General features: G+C 64.1%; 1 protein-coding gene across 1 annotated transcript; it reads right to left on the bottom strand.

Annotated features, from left to right (window-relative positions):
* Nucleotides 1-222: 222 nt before the first annotated feature.
* STRC (stereocilin) lies at nt 223-25,152 on the bottom strand. Its single transcript, XM_074964528.1, has 28 exons — nt 25,095-25,152; nt 22,805-23,800; nt 22,676-22,700; nt 20,435-21,713; nt 18,661-18,723; nt 18,278-18,388; nt 17,933-18,099; nt 17,267-17,534; nt 15,564-15,745; nt 14,249-14,381; nt 13,525-13,707; nt 11,316-11,354; nt 10,804-10,971; nt 10,404-10,547; nt 10,231-10,289; nt 10,000-10,123; nt 9,741-9,832; nt 8,095-8,230; nt 7,813-8,012; nt 7,640-7,730; nt 6,711-6,879; nt 6,148-6,317; nt 4,579-4,734; nt 4,229-4,371; nt 3,766-3,914; nt 2,470-2,567; nt 1,358-1,505; nt 223-296 (listed from the first exon to the last, which is right to left on the bottom strand). The coding sequence occupies exons 1-28, from the start codon at nt 25,150-25,152 to the stop codon at nt 223-225; spliced, it is 5,625 nt and encodes a 1,874-aa protein (XP_074820629.1).
* Between the last annotated feature and the right edge of the window lie 359 nt (nt 25,153-25,511).

Below are 25,511 nucleotides of genomic sequence, written 5' to 3'. Positions count from 1 at the left end.
CCTGAGCCCACTCCTGGCCCTGCTTAGGGAGAGGGCTCCAGGCCAGGCCCTGTTGACTGGCTCAGCGCCAGAGGCTGCAGCTCCCTGGCTGAGCCGGCAGCAGGTGCCGGCGCCTCCCGACCCAGGCAGCCGTGGTGGCGGTCGCGGCAGGACCAGCGAGCACAGCGGGCAGCAGGCTGAAGGGTTTATTATAAACACAGGGCCCAGCCGCCCCTGCGGCTCTTACCCAACGCTGTACATCAGACAGAGCAGTGCCAGGGCGCTGGGGCCAGGATGGGGCCGGGCGTGATTCCTGCCTGCAGGAGGAAAAGGAACGTTAGCGCGCAGCTGCCTCCTCCCAGAGCCCCGGGCGTTATGCCACCTCCGGCCCTGACGCCGCTGCGCACGTCCTTAGTCTGTGGTCATGGAAATGCCCTGCCTGCCCATGGGCACGCCCAGCCCCCCGGGTACACGCAGACATGACCGCGTGCCAGCCCATGGGCACGCCCAGCCCCCCGGGCACATGCAGACATGACCGCGTGCCAGCCCATGGGCACGCCCATCCCCCGGGCACACGCAGACATGACCGCGTGCCAGCCCATGGGCACGCCCAGCCCCCCGGGCACACGCAGACATGACCGCGTGCCTGCCCATGGGCACGCCCAGCCCCCCGGGCACACGCAGACATGACCGCGTGCCAGCCCATGGGCACGCCCAGCCCCCCGGGCACACGCAGACATGACCGCGTGCCAGCCCATGGGCACGCCCAGCCACCCGGGCACACGCAGACATGACCGCGTGCCAGCCCATGGGCACGCCCAGCCCCCCGGGCACACGCAAACACAGCTGCACACACAGCCCCCCGGGCACACGCAGACATGACCGCATGCTCAGCCCATGGGCACGCCCAGCCCCCCGGGCACGCAGACACAACTGCACACGCAGCCCATGGGCATGCCTAGCCCCCCAGACACAACTGCACACGCAGCCCATGGGCACGCTCAGCCCCCTGAGCACACGCAGACACAACCACACATGTGGGGGCTGATGCCAGGCTCTGTGGGTTGGGCCTGGGGGCTCAAGGGCTGACTCTTCAGCAGGGATGAGAGGCTGGGCCCAATCCTGTGGCAAGGGGTGAATCCCAGGGCAAGACCCCAGCCCTGCCTGCTAGTCTATACCCCTGAGACCAGCCTGTGTGTCCTGCCACCCAGCCCCAGAGGGGAGGTGGACGCCCCGGCCTGACACGGGGCGGCTGCGAGCTCGCCAGAGGGAGAGGGCAGAGGCATGTGGGGCTCGGCCGGGAACATGCAGGAGAAACTGTTGGGGGCAGGGGGTGGGAACGAGGGGTGCGGGGGGGTGCGAGGAGCTGAACTCTCACCCCTGCCATCCTGGGTGACCTCCCCCTCGTACTGGGCACTGGCCACTGCTCGCCTCTGCTCGGCGCTGAGCCGCGCGTGCTGCTGGGGGGTCACGGCTGAGGCCTGGGCGCTGGTGAAGCCCAGCAGCTGGGCTGGGCTGAAAACCACCTGTGGAGGATCCGCAGCGTCACAGCACGGAACAGCTGGGCCAGTACCTGGGTCAGCACAATGACCACGGGGCTAAGGCCCTAGCGCCCTGGCTCTGCCCACGGGGGGTCCCAGGCCCCTGCCCCCCCGAGCTCTGCCCACGGGGGGTCCCAGGCCCCTGCCCCCCCGAGCTCTGCCCACGGGGGGTCCCAGGCCCCTGCCCTCCCCGAGCTCTGCCCACGGGGGGTCCCAGCCCCCTGCCCCCCCCGAGCTCTGCCCACGGGGGGTCCCAGCCCCCTGCCCCCCCCGAGCTCTGCCCACGGGGGGTCCCAGCCCCCTGCCCCCCCCGAGCTCTGCCCACGGGGGGTCTCAGCCCCCTGCCCCCCCGAGCTCTGCCCACGGGGGGTCCCAGGCCCCTGCCCCCCCCGAGCTCTGCCCATGGGGGGGGAGGTCCCAGCCCCCTGCCCCCCTGAGCTCTGCCCACGTGCGGGGGAGGTCCCAGCCCCCTGTCCCCCTGAGCTCTGCCCACGTGCGGGGGAGGTCCCAGCCCCCTGCCCCCCTGAGCTCTGCCCATGGGGGGGGTCGGGTCCCAGCCCCCTGCCCCCCCCCGAGCTCTGCCCATGGGGGGGGTCGGGTCCCAGCCCCCTGCCCCCCCCCCGAGCTCTGCCCATGGGGGGGGTCGGGTCCCAGCCCCCTGCCCCTTGAACTTTGCCTGGGGTGGGACCCAGCCCCTCGAGCTCTGCCCACAGTGGGAATCCCAGCTCCTTGCCCCCCTGAGCTCTGCCCACTGGGGGGGGATCCCAGTCCCCTGCCCCCCCCCAAGCCCTGCCCGTGGCAGAGGTCCCAACCCCCACCTCCTTAGACTTGACCCCTTTGTCCCCAGTCAGAATTCAGCTTTGTGGTTCGTTATGCTGGAGCTAGGCCCCAGCCACACGGCAGTGCAGGAAGAAGGGGTTTTGTGGGCACAAGCAGGGCTGCAACTCACGGTGAATTTGGGTGCGGGGATCACCGCGATGGCCAGCGGGGTCAGCGCCTGGATTTGCTCGGGGGCAAGTGAGGACAGGGCGATGTCCTGGAGCCCAGCTGGAGAGGGACATGGAGCAGGGCTGGTCACCACCCCAGGCTCTCCCTGGCCCCATAGCCCAGCCCCAAAGGGAACCGGGCACCAGAGACCAGCGCGGGCGGGACCGGGCTAGGTGGACCCCATGGTCTGGTCCAGTGCGGTGGTGGTGATCAGGGATGCACAGAGATTTTGGGGGGCCCAGAACAAAATCTGAAACTGAGCTTCTCCCCCACTCAAACCTACCACCCCTGAGGAGAGCCCCTGGAGAGTGTGTTGGGAGGTGGGTCTGAAAGGGGGCCTGGCCTGCACTCACCAGCCGAGGCGGCTCCTGTTCTGTGGGGCTGGGCCCAGCACCCCCCCTGCAGGTGTTGCGACCAGGGGCAGAAGTTCGCAGCACCACTCATGATTGGCCTGGCCATCCGTCCATCATGACGAGAGAGGGGCCACCGGGCAAACCTCAATGGTGCTGCATCCCCGTGCACCAGGTCGTAACATCACCAGGTTTGGGGGCCCTGTCAAACAGGGGACCCAGGGCAAACGCCCCCTCCCCTCCCCTCCCCACCCGCCCCCCAGGGAAGCCCTCATGGGGGCACTGACCTAGCTGAGATCAGTCTTCTGGTCTGGCAGCTGGAGCTGGATAAAGTCAGGCTGGAAATAAGGCCTAAATATTTACCAGTGCGTCATTAATCACTGGCCCCACGGCCCAAGGGCCTGGGGGAGTCTCCACCACTGGCCAGGCTTACATCCTGATTGGGGGTTTTCTGCTCTGGGTCATTGTGGGGTTGGTCTCTGGCCTGTGCTAGGCTAGTCGGACTAGATGGGCACAGCGGTCCCCTCTGGCCTTGGGATCTGGGACTCTTGAGGGGAGGGGAGCTGAGCTGGTTCCACTGAGCTGGTTGGACCCAGGGGCCTGGTCTAATGTGGTGGGGGAGGTTCCAGGCTGGATGGGGCCGTGGGTCTGAGCTGATGCAGGGGGCCAGGGCGTTCCAGGCTAGATGGGCCGTGGGTCAGAGCTGATGCAGGGGGCCAGGGCGTTCCAGGCTAGATGGGTCTGGTCTGTCCTACACACAGGGGACGCTAGGAGTTGCAGGGCACTGGCCAGGCAGTTCTGAGCAGAAGGCCCATTCCCACACTCCCCCACTTCACAGTCCTCGGCTGCTCTGCCTCCCACCACCTCTCCCAGAGCCCCACTGCCCCGCCCCACCCAGCCCCCCTCACCTGCCAGCGTTCCGATCTCAGTGAAGATTTCGGGGCCCCAGCTGCTAACGGGGCCGAATGCCAAGCGGGACGTCAGCAGCTCAGCCAGCGTCTCCAGCTGCCTCTCCGAGCAACCAAGCCGCAGGGAGCCCACGAACGGGGCAGCCTGGCTGTGGGAGAAGGGAGCAGAACCCATGTCAGACCCATCCCCCTGAGTCACTGCCTCCGCCCCCAACACCGATGGCCAGCTGAGACAGGGCTGGCACCCAGGAACCTCCCCACAAGTGCCCCCAGGGCTGACACTGCTCCCCTGGACCAGCACACACGTCTCACAACCCACTGCTGGACAACTCCCAATTGCCTCTCGCTCTCTGGCTGCTGGACTCAGAGCGGCATTAACACCTATAAACCGGGACTCTCTGAACTCCAGCCCCCAAAGGGCCCCTCCCAGTCCCTCCCTGTGGCTGCTCCCCCAGTCCCAGACCTGAACTCCCGGCTGTTCAGCATCCGCATCTCGTCGGCACGGAGACCACACAGGAGGTGCCCGAGGGCAGCCAGCTCTGGGAGTGCCAGGCCCTGCACACTCACCCCACTCTGGCGCAGAAAGCTGGAGACCGTGGCTTGCATCTGGGGGGAAGAGCGGCCCCTGTCAACATAGCCCAGGGCAGGCCCCTCAGCCCCAGCCAGACTCACACTCAGCAGGCAGCAGGGCTGGGCCCCAGCCCCGGATTCCCATGAGCCAGGGGCTGGGCTGGGAGGCGGAGCCAGGGGCTTTTGGGGCACAGGAGGGCTGGGCTCCTTGCCATGGCCCAGGGGCACTGAATGAGGCCTTACCTGTCTTGCTGTCCAGCCTTCCAGGACCCCCAGGACAGAGAGGGCCCCCCAGTTGGAGAGCTCCAGCTCCTGCAGCTCCTGCTCGCTCAGCTGGGTGGCCAGTAGGCCCAGCTGCAGGACATGAACTGGCTGCATGGGCTGGGCGGTTCCAAACAGCTGCAGGGAACGAAGGACAGGACAGCACATTGCAAGCATGGTGCCCCGCAGCACGGCTCCCCCTTCCCTCAATGGGCACGGCTCCTCCCAGCATGGCTTCCCCTCCCCGCAATGGGCACGGCTCCCCCTCCCCCCAATGGATGCAGCTCCCCCCTCCCCCCAATGGGCACGGCTCCCCCCAGCACAGCTCCCCAGGCTTTCCTATGCCCGAGCCCCTCGGAGGAGCCCTTCAGTGTCCCAGACCCTGAGGGTCCCACCCGACCTTCAGGGCAGGGCACGTGGCCCCCCCACCTCCGAGCCTCTGGGCCGCAGCCCTGCAGCGTCTTCCCCAGGAGCTCTGCCCTGCCAGTCCAGCTGGGCCGAGCTGCAGTCTCTGGGCGAGCGATGCCCAGCAGCACGCGCCTGCAGTGCCGGCAGGCGGCCTTGTCCAGCCAGAGCAGGTGTATTCGTCCCTGCGCACGGCCTGGGAAGGCCTTTGGGCAGCACAGAGCCGCCCGGGTTCAGCCATTATCCAGCCTGGCCAAGCCAGGCTCCCCGAGCCAGGCTGCTGAACCATCTTGGTTCCCCTCCCCCCGGCCCCGTTGTGTCGGTCCCAGGGGAGCTCCTGGGTCTCCCCAGAGGCCAGTTCTGATCCCAGCCCAGCAGGATTCTGTCCATGGCCGGAAACCTGCAGAGCTCACGTTGTTAGCTGTGAAATAACCCTTGGGCTTCCCATTGTCCCTCCAGATCCTGCAGTGATGTGGGTCCGTAACGGCCCATTCCTAGAGAGCTGGGGCCAGCCCGTCGGGGCCCTGCACAGGAACGTCCCCCCAGTACTAAAACAGACACGTCCTTCTAATACAAAGCGAATGGGGGTCCCCTTGAGCTGCTCAGAGGCCTAAGGAATTGCTTAGTGGGCTTACGCCCAGCGCTGGCTCTGCACTTATCTCACCCCAGACAGTCAGACTGACCCAGACAGCTCATGCCCTGCTTCAAAAGCGGCTTTTAACCGTTCGCTCTGCATCTAGCAATGCAAAGCACAGAGGGAAACTGAGGCACATACAGGCATCATAAAAATATTACCAAAATTCTCATATTTGACACAGCCTAGCGAGCACACCTCTCCCCCCCCCCCGTTCCCCACAGCAAGCCCAGCTTCCCCCACAAGCACAGCCCCCGAGCACTGCTGGCTGCCCAGCTGAGTGAGCCTAGATCCCCCCTCCCCCACTTGATGAGTACAGCTCCCCCCACCCTCTTCCCTGCTTCAGTGAGCTTAGAACCCGCCCATCTCCCATTCCATGCCCCACTCACACCCTTCAGTGGTACCAATGCCGGCTGGGACCTAACCACGCCGCTCTGTCTGCCCCAGGCCCCAGCAGTTTCAGCCAGGGCTCTGGCCACACCAGCGCCCCAGCACACCGGCTTGTCTCTCACCTGCTTGGCTTTGCCCAGCGCGGCGTGGAGCTGCTCGGGCGAGAGTGCGGGGTCCTGACTGATGAGACCCAGGCAGCCCTCGAAGTGGGACAGAGCCATGCTGGCGATCTGTGCCGTGCTCCAGGCCGCAGGGTAGGTGGCACGCATGTCAGCACAGCTGGGAACAGGGTCTGCCAAGAACAAAGTGTGAGCGCCCTCCGGCCAGGGTGGTGTCACCGAGCTCTGCCCTGCCCACCCCATTCCCCACAGACACTGCGGGGCAAGGGAGCTGGTGTGTCTGGCATTGGTGGAGCCTCCCCCTGAGGGGGGGCCTACCCTGAAGAGGAAGGACACATGGAGATGGTACTGCGCTGGAGGGGGGGCCTGTCCTGGGTTGGGAGGACACACGGAGATGGCACCGCGCCAGCTAGGGGGCCTGCCCCAAAGGGGAAGGACACATGGAGATGGCATCCCCTGGGGTGGGCTGCCCGGGGGAGCAGGAAAGGTGATGGTACTGTGCTGGGGGAGGGGATGGGGCAGAGCACGGGCAGTGCCAGTGGGGCTGTGTGACCCCGCAGTCTCACCTTGTCCCCCCACCGGGCTGCTCCTCACCAGCCAGGCCACCAGCGCCTCTTTCCGGCTCCTCACCCTTCCCTGGGCACCAGGGGTTTGGCACAGCCGGCCTGGCTCGCTCTGCTCCCACGCCTGCTGGCTCTGCAGCAGCTGCTCCAGGGTGTCTCTGCTCCGCACCTCCTGGGGGACACAAGAGTGAGCAGGGCTGAGCATGGAGCTTGCTGCAGCACCCACCTGAACGGGGCATGGCTAGTGTGGGACACACGGGGGGCACAGCACAGGATATGTGGGTGAAGGGGAGGGCGGGGCATGGCACGGCATGGGGGTTGGCGGGGCAGGGCACAGCCCAGCTGGCATGAGAGGCCCAGGACAGAGGAGAGGGGTGGGCCCCAGCACAAGACGCATGGGGGGTGGAGGGCAGGGACCAGCCTGGCCAGTGTGGACACGCAAAGGGATGGGGTGCAGCTGGTGTGGGGTCGGTGGAGGGACAGGGCGATGGGGCAACAGGGTGAAGCACAGGCAGGGCGACGAGACCCAGGACGGGCGGAGGGATGACGCGCAGGAGGACGAGGCAGAGGGATGGGCAGGGTGATGGGGGCAGGGTGATGGGGCGATGCGGGGAGGGGGCAGGCAGAGGGACAAGGCGGAGGGATGGGCAGGGCGATGGGGTGCAGGGACAGACAGGGCGATGGGACGGGCGGAGGGACGAAGCACAGGAGGAATGGAGGCATGGGCAGAGGGATGGGGCGGAGGGACAGATGGGGCGACGGGATGGGCGGAGAGACAGACCGGGGTGCGGGAGGAACAGAGGAAGGGGCAGAGGGACAGGCAGGGAGACAGAGGGAGGGGACGGGCGGAGAGACAGACCGGGGAGAGGGACGAAGTGCGGGAGGAACGGAGGGATGGGCAGAGGGACAGGGCACGGGGGCCCCGGTCTCACCCTTGGGATGAGCCGGATGCTCTCCACCGGTAGCAGGAACACCAGACGTCCCAGCTGCTGTATGTCCAGGAGGCTCCAGCGCTGCGGCGGGCTGCGTGGGAAGAGCAGGGTGAGGCAGGAAGAGGCAGCGAGTGGCGCCAGGGCCGGCTCCGCAGGGCTGGGGCCCGCCTTACCCTAGCACCCGCTCCGTCAGCACCAGCCTCCCCAGCTCCTCAGCAAACCCCTCTGCCAGGCAGGCCGCTTGCAGCTCCTCCAGGCGCAGCAGCAGGCTCTTGGGCTGGATGTGGGCAGCAGCCTCCGTGCCTAGGAACCCCAGCAGCGGGCCCAGAAGGTCCAGAACTTCGCCTGGGATCTCGGTCTCGGTCGGCGCTTGCTGGCAGGAGAGGGAGCAGAGCGGGTCAGGCCCTGCCCTGCCCTCCCTGCAGCTGCCTGCCAGGAACCCCTCCCCTCCTTACCAGGAGGCGCAGGGCCCTGTGGGCCAGGGCAGCCCGGCGGTGGGGCGGCAGTGCCAGCAGGCTCTGCGGGCGGCTGCTCACATAGTCCAGAATCAGCCTGACCGAGCTGTTGGGCAGTTTGTCCACAAGCTTCACCCTGAAAGAGCCAGAGACACCTCACTGCAGCCGGCAGGGCCGGGGTGGGGGGAAGCAAGGCCCAGCGGGGGGCAGGGCCCATGACGGGCCGGGGCAGAGCCAGGCGACGGAAAAGGCCAAGGATACAGCAGGGCAGGGCATGAGGCAGGGCAGGACTCCGGTTGGGGTGGGGTGGGGCCCGGGATGGGGTGGGGCAGAGCCAGGCAAGGGGTGGAGGGCAGCGGCTGCGACAGAGAAGTGCAGGGTCGGGTGGGGCAGGGCCCAAGGCAGGGCCCAGCAGGCACTCAGGAAACGCACCCACAGGTCTGGGGCACCAAGTCAAGGGTCCTGTGGGGACTGCTCCCCACAGGCTCTGGGGCTATACTGGCTGGGCCGGCGGCTGGGGGAAGCCGGCTCCCGGCTGTGCCTGGCCTTTGCCCTCGGCACCAGGAAGGCGAGGGGTATGGCACCCAGGGCCGGTGAGCTGTCTCCTCCCTCTGGAGACAGGAGCCTCCAGCTTCGTGCCGTCTAACCTCAGGGGTGCCTGGAGAGCAGCTTTCCTGAAGTCCTTCTGGCCAAGTCACCGCCAGTAACGCCCTCCTGGGCTTGCCCCCTGGGCTCGCTGGGCTTCTCACGAGGGGCGGGGGGGGGACGGGACGTGTCTGGTGTGGGGGCTCCTCCTGCTGCTTCAGGAGCCACTCCAGACCTTCCCACCTCAGGGCGTCCCCCTTGCTGACTGTAGCCTCCCCCTTTTAAAGCCCTCTGCCCTACCATGCCCGACTAGCAGGGCCAAGGGGTGGGGCTACCTGAGCACAGAGCCTCAATGGGGGTCTCAGTGGGGTCTGTCACACTCCCCCTTCTCGGCTCCCACCAGGCTGCTGCGAAGGGACCCAGCCGCTAGGTCCCTGGGCAGTTCAAGCCTCCCAGAATCCAGCCCCCAGGGTGTGGGGTGCTCAGGCAGAGCTGGGACTCGCAATCCTGGCTCTGATGGCTCAGACTCAGTGGCCCTGGGGGCGAGCTTCCCACCTGCCTCCCGGGAATTGAGTGCCAAGAGCAGAGACGTGTTGGGCTCTGTGTCCATGTGTGTCTGTGCTCTGACTGCCGGGAGCTCCCTCGTCCTCAGCAGGCCACCCTCTGGGGTGACCTCCAGCAGGGGGGTCTGCACAGTCAGCACTGCACCCGTGGGAATCTGGCACCTGGCCAGACTGCAGGTCTGTACCCTAGAGTCTGCCTAGGGACTCCAAGCTTGGGGCAGGGGTGGACCCTGCAGGTTTGGACTTCCCGCACAGCAGTGTGGTGGTAGCCAGCAGGGGGCACCCAATCAGATCTGTGACCCCAAGCAGGGGTCCCAGTGCAGGGGGTATCCATGCATGGCTGGCGGGGGTACCGGTGAGAGCAGGGAGGGGTATACAGGTCAGGTATGTGTGTGTGGGGGTACCCAGGTGGGAGAGGAGGGGGGACTGGCTCAGCACTCAGTACTCTTCCTGCAGCTGTTAATGCCCCATGACAGGTGAATCAGCAGGACAACCTACGGTAAATCCATGAGGAACTTTGGTCCCAGCCACACCAGCTCCTCCCCAGAGAGTCCCGGCCGCCTGCAGATTTCCTCCCAGACACACCGCCTCTGAGGACACAAAGTGAGGCTAGGCAAAGGAGACACACAGCCTCGCCTGGACCCGGCCAGGGCAGGTGTCCACAATGCATGTCTCAGAGCGGGGCTGGGGGCGCCATCACAGTGCAGAGGGCACCGGACGTCCAGGCCAGGGTCACAGTGAGCAACTCATTTCTTACCAGGCTCCCAGGCAGGCTGCTGGGACACGCATAGAGAACCCGGAGAACCCCCAGGAAATCCGCCCTCCGACTGAACTGCTGCAGGCTGGCACAGCCCATGCCAGCCGCCAGAGTCCCCAGCGCCCTGCCAAGGGGACAGTGTCAGACAGCACCTCGTCCACCACCCCACTCGAGCAGAGCCAGCCCTGGTGGGGCCAGACGCTTGGGCTAGGCCCTGCCACGGTGCCTCACCGAATCATATCCTGGCTCACATTGGTGCCCGCTTCAACCTTCCTCCAGAGGAACTGGGCCTGCGGAGAAGCAGGGAGGGGAGGGGTCAGCCAGGCACAGCAGCCCAGAGCCCTCAGCCCCGCTCTGCCATGGGAGCTTGTCTCCTCCCTCCAAACCTGGCGACAGCATGTTACCTGCTGCTGGGACCAGGGCAGCTCCCAGAACCGGTCGCTCTGCCCCAGCAGAGTCGCTGCATCCAGGCGCAGGAGTTTGAGGGGCACCAAGGGCAGGAGGCAGTCTGGCCAGATGCTCCGGGCCGGCTGCTCACGGCTGAGCCTCTGAGGGGGAGACAGAGCCTGTGACCCAGGAGAACACGGCACCATGGGCGGGCAGAGTGAGAGCCAGGTCCTGCTGCATAGGGAGCTGGGCTCGGCACAGCTATCCGTGCAGGCCCCTCAATACCCCCCCGCCCAGGTCCTGCCCACTCTGCACCTCCAGTGCCCCGACCTCTGCCCCCGAGCCCAACATCCCCAGACCCTCTCCTCTCCGCCCAGCAGCCCTCAGCGTCCCCTCCAGCCCCCAGCCCCCTGGTACCTGCAGAGCCTGCAGCAGGGCTGCCTTCTGGGGGGCCGAGAGCAGAGGCAGAGCGGTGGCCAGGCATTCACATGCCTGGGCCAGGGTGGGAGTGGGAATGGCCTGGAGGGACTCGGGCCCAAGGCCTGGCAGCAGGGGGCATAGCCTGCTCACCACACCCTCCGTCACCTGCCAGGCAAACAACAGAGGAGGAGATTTGGAGGGGGGAGGTGCGAGGCTGGGGGGCGTCCATCCTAGAGCCAGGAGAGGGGGGGCAAGGGGGCTGTGCCCAGAGCAGGGAGGGCTGGGGGGGGGCATAAGGGGCTGTGCCCACAGCAGGGAGGGCTGCGGGCCTGAGGGGGCCAGTGGGGGGCCCAGGGGTGGAAGGCCATTACCAAAGCAGAGACAAATTTTAACAGGGCATGAGAGAGGGGGGCACCACATCTCAGGCTACGGACACTGGGCCTGCTCCCACCCTGCAGAGCACTTCAGGGGAGTCGGGGCAGCTGCTCTGGGGAGAGCCCCACACTCACATTCTCGGTCCGGACAGCCTGCGTGAGCAGCACAGACGCCTGGAAGAAAAGATGAGACTGTGAAGAGCTGGAAGCTGGAAACCTAGCCTGGGGCTGCGGGCCAGGCCAGGGGCAGCTTGCAGGGCACGGAGCCCTGCACAGTCCTGTGGCATCAGGGTCTGTGTGACGAAGCGGGACTGTTCTTAATGTTTCCTCTGAATAGTGTGGGGGTGCCTCAGTTTCCCCCGTGCAGTTCTTAAGTATCTAGGGGGTGGGGTAAGGGTATATGATCATTGCAGAGCCTTAGAGGGCAGGGGTCTGGACACAGAGAATGGCCGACACACTGTTTCCTGGCAACTGATGGCCTGGCCCTTCCCCCCTGCAAAGGGGCCGACTGAAGGTGTTAAAAAACAAAAAAATTAGGTGGCCTCCGGGCCGGGAGAGAAAGACAGAGGGCAGGAGGGGGTGGGGGGGGGGTGGGAGAGAGTTTTGGTTTGGGGTTGGCTGGGACATGAAGGGAGGCCCAGACCCAGGCTTTGGCCTCCCTGCCCCCCAAAATGGACCCAGCTGAGGGGTCCTGTTCTCTGCACCTACAAGCTCTGTGTTAGACCATGTTCCTGTCGTCTAATAAACCTTTTGTGTTACTGGCTGGCTGAGAGTCCCGTCTGACTGCAGAGTTGGGGGGCAGGACCCTCTGGCTTCCCCAAGACCCCACCTGGGCGGACTCGCTGTGGGAAGCGCACGGAGGGGCAGAGGATGCTGAATGCTCCGAGGTCAGACCCAGGAAGGTGGAAGCTGTGTGAGCTGTGTGTCCTGCAGACAGGCTGCTCACAGAGAGGAGACTTCCCCAGAGTCCTGACTGGCTTCGCCGGGAGCAGGTCCAGAGCATCGCCCGGTAACTCTGTGACAGTCTGTATGTGGCTGCCCAGGCTGCAGCATTGGGCAGCTTGGCAGGGCCATTGGTATGTGTGATAGAGTGGGAATTTTCTGTAATACTGTCTTAAATCCAATGTGTGCCTCAGTTTCCCCTGTATTTTGCATGGCTACGGGGTGGGGGAGAAACTGTCTGCTCTCAGGGCCCCACCTCATCTCCATGGAAACCCAATCGCCAGGTCACTGACATGGACCCCAAGGGAGCTGAAGTTCCCCGCAAAGTGCCAGCTTGAGCCCAAAGGCCGGGGAAGGTGCAAAGACAGGAGCCGGCTGCTGGAGGGAGTCGAGGCTCTCACCGGGGACCTGACGAAGGAGCTCAGACCGAGCTCTTGTCTCCACTTCCAGCACTCCAGCAGCCCAGCTGTGCCCCGCAGCGCTTCAGTGCAGACACTGCCGACCCGGTGTGGGGGTCTCCTGCGGGTAGGAACCCATCTACCCAAGAGGCACTGTCTACACCGGGACCCAGGTTGGCTTAACTCAGGGGGGTGGACTTTTCACACCCTTGGCTGATGCGGTTAAACCAACTTGATTTTCTAGCACAGACCAGGCCTGAGAGAGACAGACCGAGCCTGAACTGGGCTTCACGGCAGCGGGGCTGGTGAAGTGCTCTGGGCTGGCCAGCATGGACCTTCATTTCTCTGTGCTGCCCGAAGGCCTCCCTAGGCTGTGTCCAGGTGACTATAAACCCGACTGTTTTCACAGCGTGCGCGTCCCTGCAGCCGCTGGGCGAGGTGCTTAGTCCCTGCAGAGTGGGTGAGTCTCTGCCAGGCTGTCACAGTTGGATTCGCCGGGCAGAGCTCATCCTGTGAAGCAGGAGGGCTGGAGCCCCAGAGGGTCAGTCTCCGGAGGCAGGGAGGCTGCACGGCCAACCCTGAAGGATGAGTGAGCCCCTTTGGGGGACTGTTCCAAAACTGGGGGTGTAGCACTGATCCTGTGGCTCCGCCCGAGCACTCAGCTACCTGATCTTTGCCAGAGTGGGGGGTGATGTCCAGCTGCCCGTGGGCAGGGCGGCCTGTACAGGGCAATGTGTGCCCTGCACACAGTGAGCTCCTGGGATGCCCTGGCACATGGAGCACCTTGGCAAGCCCATGAAGGCTCCAGGTGGCTGGGCTAGGCTGGGCTGGTCACCCTCCTTCCCCACACAGGGCCTCCAGCAGCCAGCAGTGTGTCCCAGACGTGCCTGCCTCAGACCACGTCCCTGCTGCATGGTGTGGCCTGATGCCCAAGTGCGGCTCCAGGTATGAGAGACAGCAGGGGGCACTGGGGCTCAGGGAGGGTGAGCAGGCTGGGTACTCACCTGGGCAGGTGTCAGGTGTGCAGCCTGCAGCTCTGGAAGGAGAGCCCTGACCTGTGCGGCTGACAGGCGCTGCAGGAACCTCACCCCCAGCTCTGGAACAATGCCTCGCCAGGCGCGCAGCTCCCGCGGCCGGACAGCAGCCAGGCTGGCAGAGCGCAACAAATCCGCCAGCGCGTAGGCGACCTGCAAGCAGGAGGGGAGAGCATGCTGGAAGGGGGTGTAGGGCTTGGGAGGATATTTTGGGGGAATAGGAATTCCAAGTGATCCTTTCCCTGATTCTTTGTCTAAATCACTTGGTGGCGGCAGTGTACCCTCCAAGGGCAAAGGGTTTGTGCCTTGGGGAAGTTTTTAACCCCTGCAAACAGAGCCAGCTCAGCCAGCACCTTGCCCATCAGCCATGTTCCCCTGCAGCTCAGAGCAAGAGCCAACCAACACGGGCCCTGGCCACTCAGCCGTCACCCCAGCAGCCCCCCGAGCCAAGCCCTTCACGCTACGGCCCCTGGGCTCCCGGCATGATGGTATGCAGAGCCCAGCCCTGGCCCTGATGACTCCTCTGCCTCGCCACTTGGCACTGGCTCTGCCCCGAGGCTGGCTTCCAAGGGGCTTTTGCTCCCTCCCAGAGGGAGGCCAGGCCTGGGCCTACGTCCTGCTGGCCCCACGGCTTGGGGCAGGACAGTCATGTTGCTGGCACACACACAGGAGCCCCCACAGCAGCTCCGCTCACCCGTCCGTGCTGGCGCAGCACCCCATTGGCAGCGCATGCTAGCAAGCTCTGCTCCACTGGCCCCAAGGGGTCACGCAGTGGGGCCAGGGCCTGCAACTCTTCAGGGCTCAGATAGCAAGCAAGGACCCCCAACCTGGAGAGTGAAGAGAAGTCCCTTAATTGGGGGCAGGAGCCTGGGCCCCACAGAGTGAGCCTGCCCCAAGGAATGGCATCACCCTGACCCCCCACGGGCCCTGCAGTGACGACCTGACTCCCCACTACAGGCCCTGCAGTGACAACACGACCCCTCCGCCCCCCACGGGCCCTGCGGTGACAACACGACCCCTCCGCCCCCCACGGGCCCTGCGGTGACGACACGACCCCTCCGCCCCCCGTGGGCCCTGCGGTGACAACACGACCCCTCCGCCCCCCACGGGCCCTGCAGTGACGACACGACCCCTCCGCCCCCCGTGGGCCCTGCGGTGACAACACGACCCCTCCGCCCCCCACGGGCCCTGCAGTGACGACACGACCCCTCCGCCCCCCACGGGCCCTGCGGTGACGACACGACCCCTCCGCCCCCCGTGGGCCCTGCGGTGACAACACGACCCCTCCGCCCCCCACGGGCCCTGCGGTGACGACACGACCCCTCCGCCCCCCGTGGGCCCTGCGGTGACAACACGACCCCTCCGCCCCCCACGGGCCCTGCAGTGACGACACGACCCCTCCGCCCCCCACGGGCCCTGCAGTGACAACACGACCCCTCCGCCCCCCACAGGCCCTGCGGTGATGACACGACCCCTCCCCCCCCCCCCATGGGCCCTGCGGTGACAACACGACCCCTCCGCCCCCCACGGGCCCTGCGGTGACGACACGACCCCTCCGCCCCCCACGGGCCCTGCGGTGATGACACGACCCCTCCGCCCCCCACGGGCCCTGCAGTGACGACACGACCCCTCCGCCCCCCACGGGCCCTGCGGTGATGACACAACCCCTCCCCCCCCCCCACGGGCCCTGCAGTGATGACACGACCCCTCCCCCCCCCACGGGCCCTGCAGTGATGACACGAACACACACACACACCCGGGCCCTGCAGTGATGACACGAACACACACACACACACACACACCCGGGCCCTGCAGTGACGACACGAACACACACACACACACACACACACCCGGGCCCTGCAGTGACGACATGACTCCCACAACCTCCCCACAATGACACAAACCCCACGAGATGACACGACCCCTACATGGCAACACAAGCCCCACGACCCCCCTCAGGCCTTGCAGCAATGACACGACTTCCCCAACCCCCCGCGGGCTCCTCTCACCTGTGCACCTGCTCCTCACCGGCCCCACGGCTCATGTTTATCAAGCTGTGTGCCACATGGCGCCCCTGGGCCAGCCCCAGCCGGACGTCCTGCCAACCCTCTGCCAGCCCCTGGATCTGTGCAGCAGAGACAGGCCTAGTGCACTCGAGGGGCATCACCACCAAATCCTCTGCAACACTCAGCTGCCAGGGGCATGGGGGGATCCCAGCCCCTGGGGGTGCAGGGCCTGGAGGTGAGGATCCTGCGAAGTGGGGGATCCCAGCCTTTGGGGTGCACAGTGTGACGTTATGAGTGTAATATAATATCTCATTGAAGGGTGACAGAGCCAGAAAGAGCCACTCTCCTTACATTAAAAGAAAAGGAGTACTTGTGGCACCTTAGAGACTAACCAATTTATTTGAGCATAAGCTTTTGTGAGCTACAGCTCACTTCATCGGATGCTGTAGCTCACGAAAGCTTATGCTCAAATAAATTGGTTAGTCTCTAAGGTGCCACAAGTCCTCCTTTTCTTTTTGCAAATATAGACTAACACGGCTGTTACTCTGAAACCTCTCCTTACATTAGTGATCACTTTAGATAAGCTATTACCAACAGGAGAGTGGGTTTGTTTGCGGGGAGGGAGAAAACCTGGATTTGTGCTGGAAATGGCCCACCTTGATTATCATACACATTGTAAGGAGAGTGATCACTTTACATAAGCTATTACCAGCAGGAGAGTGGGGTGGGGGGAGAGAAAACCTTTTGTAGTGATAAACACCCATTTTTTCATGATTTGTGTATATAAAAACAAACATCTTCTGTATTTTCCACAGTATGCATCTGATGAAGTGAGCTGTAGCTCACGAAAGCTTATGCTCAAATAAATTGGTTAGTCTCTGAGGTGCCACAAGTCCTCCTTTTCTTTTTGCAAATACAGACTAACACGGCTGTTACTCTGAAACCTATGGACTGTTTCTAAAAGGACTTTTGGCAATGACAAGCTCATCTCTGCCGTGTATCTGAACCTCAAGAATTGAACTTGAGTCTGTCTGTATATTGATCTTTTAACCAACACTCTCTCTCTTTTCTTTTTTAATAAATGTTAGTTTAGTTAATAAGAATTGACTATAAGCGTGTATTTGGGGTAAGATCTGAGTTATCATTTGACCTGGGTCTGGGGCTTGGTCCCTTTGGGGTCAGGAGAACCTTTTCTTTTATATGATGAAATAAGATTTTCAGAATTTATCATCCTATGTTTGACGTGTGTGTCTGGCTGGAGGCCTGCGGCTGGCTACTTTAAGGGAACTGCGCTGTTTGGATGTCTGAGAACCCAGGGAGGTGCTATAGAAGCTGTTTTGGGCTGGCTGGGTAAATCTAAGTATTGGAATATCCACCACCATCTGGGGTTTGTCTGCCCCATTCTGTTTGCAGTTCACCCGGATTGAGTGACCTCAGCAGGCTCCCACAGGCAGCACCGTCACACAGGGCATGTGGGGATCCCAGCCCATGGGGTGCAGGGCCTGGAGGGGTCCCAGCTCATGGGGGGTGCAGAGCCTGGAGGGGTCCCTGCCCTTGGGGGTGCAGGGCCTGGAGGGGAGGCTCCTGAGGCCTGGGGATGCGGGAACACTGGGACTGAGCCTGGGAGGCAGGGAGTGACACAGAAATGGCCCTGTGCAACAGAGCCACTGGCCCCAGGACAGAACGGACATGGAATCAGCCCCCACCAGCGGTGACTTTGTCAGGGGCCAGAGCTCCGACACGGCCGAGCCGCCGGGCCCTCTGGTTGGACGGTGCCGCATCCCCACCTGCTGAGGAGTGAGCTGCACAAAGCGACGAAGTGGCAGGTGAGGCAGCAGGGGCTGGATGGTGCGGAGGAAGCCCGAGCGCCACGTGGGCACGTCCCCGAGGAGCTGAACCTGCAGCAGCAGCTTGGCAAAGGCTCTTTTCTGCACCAGCTTCATGTGGGCGCTGTGAGTCCCCAGAGCCGCTAAGCTGGAGGGGCGGCACGTTAGAGCTGGAGTTAGAGCTGGCACGGCCTAGAGAGAACCCCACTGAACTCAGCCCGCCCAGTGCCAAGCTGGCTTGGCTCCCCTCCCCCAGCACCCCCAGGAGGCACCCCAGCACCTGCTCCTCAGCCCTGGGGCACCCCCACGCTGGACTGGACATGGGGGAGCTGGGGGTCAGAGCAGGGGCTGATCTGGTGCGTGTGTGAGGGGACCGGGGCACACTACAGGGCGAGTGGGTTATGGGGCACGCGGGGCACTGGGGCTCAGCGTGGGAGTGGCATTACCAGGTGTCAGGGGCTCAGAGTTGGGGGGCAGTTTGGGGTGAGACGGGTCTATGGCTGAGGCAGGGGGTGTTACGGGGGAACGTTCCAGGGCCTCACTCACACGCTCTCATTGGCCAGCAGGGCAGGTGGGACCCTCATGATGTCGGACACGGCCATGAACGGTATGAACTGCGACAGGTCAACGAAGAGCTGCGGGGTGAGCTGGGGGAACCGGCCCATCAGCTGCGAGGCGAGAGACTGCAGCGCCTGCTCATCCGACATGGGAACCTGCGGGAGCAGCCGGTTAGGGCTCCCCACACTCTGGCAGGACCCCAGCCCTTGAGGGCCAGATGCCCCCATGCCCACACGAGGAGACCCCCCTAACGTGGGCCAGTGGCCACAATGCACCCTCGTCTCTAAGGCACCAGTGACCTCCCCCCTCCCCCCGCAGGTGCATGCTGCCCACCTGCAGCCGGGGCCAGGAGCGGTGCAGCAGGGACAGGAAGCGCCGCACTGCCTCGCTCTCCGCCGACAGCAGCAGCTGCTGGAAATTTTCCTGCGGCATCTGCAGGTATTCCTGTGGGGAAGGACAGAGCGTCACAGCGGGGCCCACGGAGCTGCGTGGCCAGGGCGGGGCCCAGCAAGCCGAGTAGGCTGGAGTCCCCATCAAACACAAGAGCTAGTGCCAGGGCAAGGTGCATGGGCTGCAGGAAAGTGGCAAGTGTCTTACTGGAGTCCAGGGCACCCGCCTCACCCGGGGGCACCTATGAAATCTGGGGCCGCGGGGAGGGGCTCTTGTCAGGGAGGGAGTGGAAACAGCTCCCAGGCCCTGCTGAGCGGGGTCAGTACCTGCACAAGGACTTCCAGCACCGGGGAACCCTCTTCTCTTTGGATCAGATCCCAGAGCACAGGCTGCAGGAGAGAACAGGAGAGCTCTCAGCAAGGGACCCTCTGCTGGCCCTTCCCCCAGGCACCCCTCGATCCCCAGCATGCCTACAGCTACCCTCCGATCCCCTGGGAAGGGGAATAAACTGCATTTGCCACTAGGGCGCTGGTGCCAGAGACAGAGAGGCCAGAGGTGGGACTTCTCCAGAGCTCTTTCCCTCTGTCACTCTCCTGGCCCCAGGACAGTCCTGGATTCCAGCAGACCAACAAGGGCTCTTATTCCAGAGATGGGTTAATCTGGGCCCCTGGCTGTGCAGGCCTGATCCTTCCCCACAGCGCAGGAGTCACTGGGCTGTCTGATGCAAATGGAGCAGGGGAACGCCAGGGCAGCTGGGACTGTGCTCCCTGCAGTGGGCCACCGTGAAACCAAAAGGAAACTGCGTTAACCAAAGGCCTCCGGGCCCAGTGCTGCCCAACGGTACCAAGCCTGATGGGACCCAGAATCTCAGGGGGAGGTTTCGGGGGGACTACGCAATTGCTCAGCTGGCTGTTAAATTACCCATTAAGCCAGTTCCAGGGCTGGCCCCCCACAGTCGCTGCTGGGGAGAATCACAAACAGGGCAGCTCGCAGCCGAGGGTTTGCTGTCGGCCCTCGCCCCAGGCTCTCTGAGGGGGTCTGCTGGAGCTCGGCACATGGCTATAGGCAGAAGGGCCACTCCACCCCCACAGGGCATGGAACCTAGTCGAAGGGCTCCCCAGCAATGAACCCTAGGAAGCAGCACGAGTCACTGCAGCTCGCAGGCCCTGCCAGAGAGCGCCGCTGCTCGCCCGGCATTGCTGGCTCCCGTTCTGGAAAGATGTGCTGGGCTAGCTGGGTGGCCGACAGTCCTCCTGGGGCTTCAAGGGGGTTCTGGGTTCAGCAGCAATTCACAGACCTCAGTTTGCAGCTGCTCAAAGCGCTTGGTCTCCTGCTCTCCCGGCAGGTTTGCCTTCCATGCCAGACAGCTCTGCCCTCGGCATGCCCTGTGGACACACACCAGCCTGCCCTGCACATGGCATCTGCCTTGGGTGGTTCCACCACAACCACTCCTGCACTTTGGCAGGGGTTAGACTAGATGGCCCTTGTGGTCCCTGTGGGTCTATGATTTGTTTAGTCCAGGCACATGAGAGGGGAGTATGGGTGAGGGAGGGGGCAGTGGGCTAGGACTCCGGAGACTGCAGATCTGTTCCCGCCACTGCTGGGCTGCAAGCCCTCATGCACCTGGTGTCAGGCTCCGTGAGAAGCTCAGCTTTCATTGTGAACCAAGCACGTGGCTGCAGAGGGAGCCTTGAAAACAAGCTCCAGAACAGCCCTGAAAGCCGGCGGCCAAGCAGCAGACACAGAATTCATTCTCTTGTCAGATCTCATGGTGTTTAGGGCATGACTCAGGGTTTCTGGCCTCCCCAGGCTGGGACATAGTGTCCTTGCAGCATCCAGTGCTGGGGGGCCTGCTCTCCACGGGAGGCTTGTGGTCGTCATGCAGAGCTGATGACAAGAGCAGTTCGGGATCTGTCTGGCCCCAGGCCACATGCACAAAGTGGCTGTGTTGGGGCTTGCAGCCCTGAGCGATCCCACACCTCGGGGTGCACCAAAGTTGGAGCTCAGCCCCAGCATGGCTCATGCAGCGGACCCTGGGGCTGAGGCGGGCAGGGAGCAGGAGCGTCCCACCAGCCAGGGGCAGGGAGTGGCCCCACTCACACTCAAGCAGCTCAGCAGCTCTCCCTTGAAGGAGGCGTCATGCTCCTGTCTCAAGTACTGGCCCACAGCCCGCAGGATGCTCAGGGAGGAGTTCACCTCCAGTGAGGCCCAGAAGGAGCCGTTGTCCAGGAGGCTGGAGAGCAGGATGGCCTCACTCAGCTGGTCCCTGGCTGCCTGCCCCACCTGGTCCAGCTCGGAGAAGGACAGGGTGAAGTCCAGCAGCCGCAGGAGATAGTTCATGCTGAGGATCCAGCGGGAAGTCTCCTCCTCGCAGTGCGTGAGCTGGGACACCAGCCCCAGCAGGTAGGACGCAGGGTCCCGGCACAGCTGAGATGCGTCCACGTGAGAGGAAATAGGCAGGATACCCAGGAAGCGCTGCAGGAAGCACTGCCCATTCTGCAGGGAGTCCAGGCAGTGATCCATGAGCCAGGGGTGGGAAGACACCAAAGACTGGAGGAGGGAGGAATTCTCACACACCAGCTCCTGGAAGCTAGCGGGGTTCACCCCCCGGCACTGCTCCATCAGGCTAGCATTCCTGAACGCCTGGGGGCTCCAGGCATGGAAATTGCAGGGATCAGAGTTCCTGAGCAGCGAGGAGTTCAGTGCCTTTGTCTGGAGCTGGCGGCCATGGCAGAGTCTGGAGATCCAGGCGCTGCTATCCGCGGATACCGCCTGCAGGCTCTCATTGGTGCACAGCCACTGTGTCCAGAGAGTCTGGTTTTCCAGAAAGCAGCTCCAGAAATCCTCCTGGCTCCAGGGGGTCCCGGGCAGCCCCTCCAGACATCTGCCGGCTTTGTGGGGCAGGGAGAGGTTGACACACAACTGCTCCATGAGAGGCTGGTTGGGACTGGGCAGCTGCAGCAGGGAGGCATTGCTACAGACCGTGGTGTTGAACTGGCCAGGGAAGTACTCCCTGCACGTCCTCACCCACATGGAGTCCCCGCTGGTGGAGGAGGAATACCAGGCGGAGCTGGAGCATGCGGCCCCCAGGCCTGAAGGCGGCTGGCTGGAGCTGTCTGAGCCATTGAATAGGCTGCAGTAAAGATAGGCAGTGAAGTTGGAGATGCCGGGCAGGCCTGGGATAGTGTCATTGCAGGCAGACTCCATAACCTCAGCTGAGGGCCAGGGCTCACCCCAGGCGTCTCCAGACGCCCTCTTTGTGACTTGGGGGGGCTTGCGGGCAGGCTGCATGCAGCTCAGGATTGGTGGAGGAGATGGGAAGGTCCTAGACCTGAACCCCAGGTTCCGGGCGTTCCAGCTGATGTTGTGCCTGATGCCCCTGTTAGCAGCAGACAGAGGAGCTGGTCACGCACCTCGCTGAGCCTCCATCACCCTCTCCCTGGAGCCCATCTGCAGGGGCTGGGGAAATCCCACATGCTCGCTCTCTTCCCAAACCCTCTGGCCTTGCAATCCACACTCCACAGGCCAGGGCCCAGGGACACACTCTGCTGTCTCAGTCCTCCCACCGCATCCCCCATGCCCGGGCCCTGCCTCACCGCATACCCCTCAGCCACCCCCTAGCCACGCAGCTCCTCGCCCACAGCATAAGCTGCCTCCGCCCCCAGCAGGTTCTCCTCCTCCTCTGTGCAGCACTCAGCATTCGCCTGGGACCTGGGCCTCTCTCACAGGGAGTCCCACAACTTCCCCGCCTGACCCCAGTCCCCCCTGGGCCAGGAGAGACCCCTCCTCTCCCAGGCAACGCAGCCTGCCCCACAGCAAGGCCATGGGGGGCATCAGCACCTGTGCGGGAACCAGCTCCATACACAGCCTGTTTGTTAGGGAGTGTCACAGCCACGGCTGCCATGTGATATCCCAGCCCCCTAGCTCGCACAGCTTCCCCTTGTCTTTGCAGCCCCTGTCCATGAGGAAGGAAAGGGATGTCTCTTCCTGTCCTCCCTCAAGAGGCCAGGGACGCAGCCACAGAGCTCATGGGCCCAAGGTGGCCACAGCAGCTAGCACTGTGTCTGCCATGCTCCCCCTCTGCCCCGGCCCAGCCAGGCCCCGCTCCGAAAACTCCTCCAGTGACTCTCCCCAGGCAGATGAGCAGTCGGCTCTGGACCTAGGGCGGGCCAGAGGAAGGTTACAGCCGAGGCTTCTTTGCTGAAATCCCAGGAGCCCCTGAGCCCAGGACTGGGGTGACCCTGCGTAGAGCCTGGCACGAGCAGGGGCTTTCCATCTAGCAGCGCTGGGAGCCCGTGGGTCTGACGGCCGGCCACGCGCCGGCCCGCATCCATGACTCACCACAGCAGGAGCTGCTGCAGGGTCCCTGAGAAAAGAGAAGGGAAGGAATGAGTGAGCGTCTGGAGCCAGGCTGTGCGGCCCGTGCCTGGCACCTCAGTGCCCCATGAGTCCTGGGAAGGAACGACTCACCTACGGTGCACTTCCCCCCTCGATCCGACTGAGGGACGCCGAGGGCCACCGAGACCTCATCCACTAGCAAACTCGTCACACGCGAGACCTTCCTTCTGAAGCTGGTGTAGAGCGATCGGCCCACCCTCCGCAGGAGACGCTGCTTGGCCTCCTCCAGGGCCCCCCACAGGGTGTCCGCGGAGCCCCCCCAGGAGTCCAGCCCTGGCTGCTTGGTCCGGGAGATCTGCAGGAGGCTGCTGGCACTGGGGCTCAGGGAGGGCAGCACGCGGAAGGGTTTCCAGCGGTCAGGAGCCAGGACGGGGCCTTCAGGCTGCAGATGGACCCTTGGCGTCCAGCGGGTGCCCTCAAACAGCTTCAGCAGCTGCGACATCCAGTCTGCGCTGGAGCTGCAGTTCCCATGGCCTGTCAGGGTGCAGTAGGTGCCCTGCAAGTCAGGGCTGCCCTGGCCCAGCACCCCAGTGGGCAGCGCCAGGGCCTCCCCCAGGCTGCTGAGCCGAGCCCAGTTCTGCTGCAGGAAGAGCAGCAGAGTCTGGTCTCTGCGGAAGAGGCTCAGCAGGCTGTGGATGAGGCTCTGGAGCATGTCCCAGTCACGGCTGCCCCTCAGTGAGACCAGGACGTCCCTCAGCTGCAGAGTGGGGGTCGGGGAGGGCTGAGATAGGAAGTGCTGTGGCAGGCTCCCCCAGGACTTGCCCCCCAGCTCTTCCAGCTCCTGCTTCTCCAGGTGCATGGAGATGTTGTAGAGAAAGCCAGAAATCCAGCTCCTGCTGCCGCGGCTCTGCCACAGGGCCCAGAGGGGGGAACTCCCGGCCGTAGGCAGGATTCCCAGGGACTCCAGCCCCACCAGCAAGCTCCTCACCAGAGACTGCACGTCCTCCTGCCACCTCAGGCCTGCTGGAAGGCTGGACGGGACAGAGCCACCAGACCGCCGCCCACCCTCCAACATCAGGAAGGAGATGAGGTCCCGGACTGGGACCCTGTGCCGTTCTGGGGATACTCCTGCAGGGGAAGCCAAGCTGGCTGAAATGGCCTGGAGCAGGGCCCCAGACTGAGAACAAGGGTCACCTGGCCTCATACCCATCAAGGATCCCATCTACCTGCCCAGTGACTGTGGGTCCACATCACCCTGCAGCCGGTGATCAAGCAGCAATTCCCAGCCAATCAGGTGCAGCACATAGGCTTTCATAGCTGCCCTTCTGAAATTTTGGCTCGGGCCCCCCTGCCTGGGCACCTGGGAGCACGCTGGGGCAGGGCCGGTGTCTTTCAGCTCTCTGCCAAGTGCACGGTGCCCTTCAGGGCTCCATAAGGCAGGACCTCCCCCAGCAACTGGCTGAGTGAGGGGCACTCCCCTCCCTCTCCCCTTCAGCTCCAGCGTGTGCAGGCTGCAGGGCCGGGACTTGCACAGCACCAGCCATGCTGGTGCTCATCCAGCCCTACCAACTGGTGACACCTGCCTCACGCCTTCCCCAGGTCTCCGAGAGGGGCTGAGCACCTGCAGCTCCCCATGCCCCAGCTCAGTGCTGCTCCAGACCTGGCTGTTGAGGAATCACTGGGCCCACCTGTGCATGGGGTCTGCTGCCGTGACAGTGCCTGGGCTCTCAGCACCACCTTTGCATGTTCACCTCCCTGTCCCAGCCCTGTGACGCGAGAAACGGGTCATTGCTGTAGCCAGGCACACGCCACTCCCCAGAGAGCTGCCCACGGCGTTACTAGGCGCCCTCTCGTAATGCACAAGCAAAGGGCACCAGCAACACTGACAGATGGCACGTTTACATCTGATCCAAGGAAATACCTTTTCATGCCACACAGTTCATCTGTGGGACTCCTTGCCACAGGATATCACTGATTGGCCCAGGCAGGCAACATCTTCCTGCTATCAGGGGCTATCCTGCTGGGAGACACTAGGGCACATCTGCCTGGGCAGACAGACTTACTCTACCTCTGCTCGAGCTAGCATGCTAAAAATAGCAGTGCGGCCACTGGGGAATGGGGGGGCTGCGGCGAGCCACCCAAGATCGGCCCAAGGGGGCTGGGTGGGCTTTGACTTGGCACTGTCCTGGGACAGGGTTTTCAGCAGTTGGCCCCAGTCAGGCCCAGGGATGTGAGGCTAGCGGGTCTGCAGGCCTGACCTCCCCTGCCACCCCAGCGCCTGTGCGACGGCAACCTGGGTTTCTGCTCCCTGCTGTCCCCTGGTTCCCTTGTGAAGCTGAGCCGCTGCCCCTCAGGAACGTACCCCAGGAAGAGACGCTTTGCGTGCCGATGCCCCCCATGCCCCAAGCGCCTCCACACTCACCCGCCAGGGGCAGAGGTTGCAGCAGCAGCAGCCAGAAGCACCAGGGGGACAAAGCCATTTCTCTGTGTTCTTATGCAGGGCAGGAGCCCCCAGAAGCCAGAGGCCGGGGAAGCTGGTGGTCACAGGGGCGTTCAGCTGGACTGGGGAGTGGGGAGCTTGCTGTCAGGGAACAGGACCTGTACCATGACACCAGACACTGTCAGTGGGGCTGGCAGGCGAATCCCTGATCTCTTTCCGCCGGCCGAGCATTACTTACACCCAGGAAGGACGAGTCCAGCTCAGTGCTCACCTTACACTTTCCACTCACAGGGAGAGGAGGGGAGGAACGCCAGAGACTGCCAGGGGCACGAGGGCAAAGGGGCAGGCGCCGGAGGCTGCGCTGGAACTCAGGAGATCTGGGTTTGTTTCCTGTCTTTG

Source organism: Natator depressus, chromosome 10 (genome assembly GCF_965152275.1).
Source record: "Natator depressus isolate rNatDep1 chromosome 10, rNatDep2.hap1, whole genome shotgun sequence".
In the NCBI taxonomy this organism is placed as follows: Eukaryota; Metazoa; Chordata; order Testudines; family Cheloniidae; genus Natator; species Natator depressus.
This window is presented reverse-complemented; position numbering and strand designations above follow the sequence as displayed.